The sequence below is a fragment of the Aplysia californica genome, unplaced genomic scaffold, assembly GCF_000002075.1.
Source record: "Aplysia californica isolate F4 #8 unplaced genomic scaffold, AplCal3.0 scaffold00022, whole genome shotgun sequence".
Lineage (NCBI taxonomy): Eukaryota > Metazoa > Mollusca > Gastropoda > Aplysiida > Aplysiidae > Aplysia > Aplysia californica.
In genome coordinates this window covers 1591258-1593639 of record NW_004797292.1, presented here as the reverse complement: position 1 = coordinate 1593639, position 2382 = coordinate 1591258, and the positions used below count along the sequence as shown (strand labels likewise).

Sequence of the window (2382 nt, the reverse complement as noted above, 5' to 3'; positions counted from 1 at the left end):
AGTTACTGTACTCCTGTACATATGCGGACCCGTTTGTTTACATGATGGCAGTTGTGGAAGTGAATCTGAATCATAAATCTAGAAGATCTAGGAGATTTAGATTTTAGATAGCCTAGATAATCTACTTCTAGATTATCTAGATCTAGATATCTAGATTCTAGATACAGGTCTAGATTAGATATACGTTTAATTCCGTTTAGACCTAAATAAGAAATACACTACAGAGGCACTAAGTGAAAACGGGTCTTCAATCAGGAGTGCCCAAGTTACAACACACGCTGTCATTCATAGTGAATGCAAAGGTGTGTGTTTTTAATCAAATTTTCACTGAATGATACTGTTCAACATTCTAACAGATATGAACATATTATATGGAAAAGGCCTAAGACATAAGACTATTGTTCATTGTTCATTGTTCATTGTTTCAGGAAGCAACATCCCTCCACTCCGGACATGTCCATTGATGCTCCTTTGCTCTCTCCAAAATGTTGCTGAGGTCCTTCCACTGACTGTGCCACTGCACATCTGGTTGAACGTCCTCTGTTCTTTCCTGCAAGGAGGCCAGATTTTCCGCTTCCTTTTTGTATTCCCAAAAGCATCATCCTCTCCACGGCAATACTGGCCTCTGCCTCCCTGTCTTCCTCCTCAATCAGCTGAGGACTATTGAGAATCCTTTATTGGCAATAGAAGGCAGCAAAATCAGGGTCGAGAACAAGCTCAGCGAACACAGGCCAGTCCGCTGAAGAGTACAAAAACGATGTGACTTAGATTATGCCTAGCATTCACAGCCCTATTGAGGGTTGGGCCACAAATAGACTTTTAGAACTTTTGTTCTTGTTGTCAATGGGACGTTTGTTTTCAGGATTGGATTTTCTTCACGAAACTCTTCTTATTTATTTATTGTGTGTGTGTGTGTGGGGTGGGGGTGGGGGGTTGTTAAATATAACCCCTTAGCGGCATTCCTAGTACCTTTATACGAAAGAAAAACCCATCAATGTGGCACAGCATAGTGGAATCTTGCGTTTGTCAATTTGATAGCATTTGCACGTATACGTACAATCTTATATTTGGGATCGCATGGTTTCAGAAGTAAAATAAGCCAGAAAAGGGTCAAATTGTACATTGTAAATGTACTTTATTGTGCTCAGTTCAACTGTTGTTATGGGGTTCTGTACAAATCCACATAGATTTGTGGTTATAAATGGTAAACGCTGTTACGCCAGAAAAAAGGAACATCAATAATAATTGCTTAATGTGTAGGAAAATGTCGGTTTCTTCAATTTCAGTTCTTTGACGAGGGCTTGATTTCAGAACGACCCTAAACAAATTGAGTTTCAGTTATCTCTGGCTAAAAACGTTTCGACGTTCTTTCCCTGGTGTGAATGTGAATGTACAACCAGAGATATCATTGGTTGACCTGGAAGACAAACACACGAAAAAACGAAACAAACAAACAAATAATTATAAAAAAAAAAAAAACAATTGTTATTGTCCACATTTGCTCACGACCACTATCGCACAGTAATCTTTTGTGCCTGCATATATACACGTGACACTACAGTATTGCCAGAAACTTGTAGCGCAACTTATGCTAAAATATCTATACAACTGGTTAATCAATTTCACTCATTTTTTTATACTTAGTAACGCAGCTTGTGCCATTTTGTCTCAACTTAATCATATTTGCCACAACCATTAAGGCTAGATTAAACACACACACTCACACACACACACACACACACACACACACACACACACACACACACACACACACATACATAAACCACTTTTCGTCATAAATGCGGGACAGCTTGGAGGTGGAACCATATATGACAATATGGAAAGATTCATTGAGCTTGTTAACTTCACAGCCTTTTTGTGAGTTGAAAACTGTTTCCACCCATAGATATACTACATTATAGTAAGGTAAAAAAAAATCGTGGCGCTACTTATTGTCAAATTATCCTATCAACTTTCGAACATACACTCTCCAGCTCTTGCACAATGACTTGCATCAATCTGTCCCGACAGATCAATATCTTTATCAACACCTGCTCTTCGTATCCTAGAAAACTCATAAATAAGTAATATTTCTTTAAAATCCCAGTGAGCGATTTTTAAACATCTTAGAAGTTTACCCTCAATTAGCTGGGACTATTGCACCTTTAAAAGTAAGTAATCTCTAATCTAATCGGGGCACTATGCACATATTCTGAAAAACTTTACTGCACAAAAATGTTCAATTTTAAATGATTAGAAATTTGTTACATTTCACTTGCCATTCATCAGAAGATTGCAATAATGCGAGGTCTAAAGCTTGGCCTTTTAAAAGTATAATTGATGAGTGGGAACGTAGGCCATAATGCCTACATAGAATGTGTG

At 38.0% G+C, this 2382-nt stretch overlaps 1 protein-coding gene across 1 annotated transcript in view; it reads right to left on the bottom strand.

Annotated features, from left to right (window-relative positions):
- Nucleotides 1-649: 649 nt before the first annotated feature.
- LOC101851700 overlaps nt 650-2382 on the bottom strand; it is a 12597-nt gene continuing 10864 nt past the window's right edge. The window contains exon 3 of the mRNA XM_035972462.1: nt 650-739. Within this exon, the coding sequence (XP_035828355.1) occupies nt 650-739 (90 nt within the window). The remainder of the gene's footprint in view (nt 740-2382) is intronic.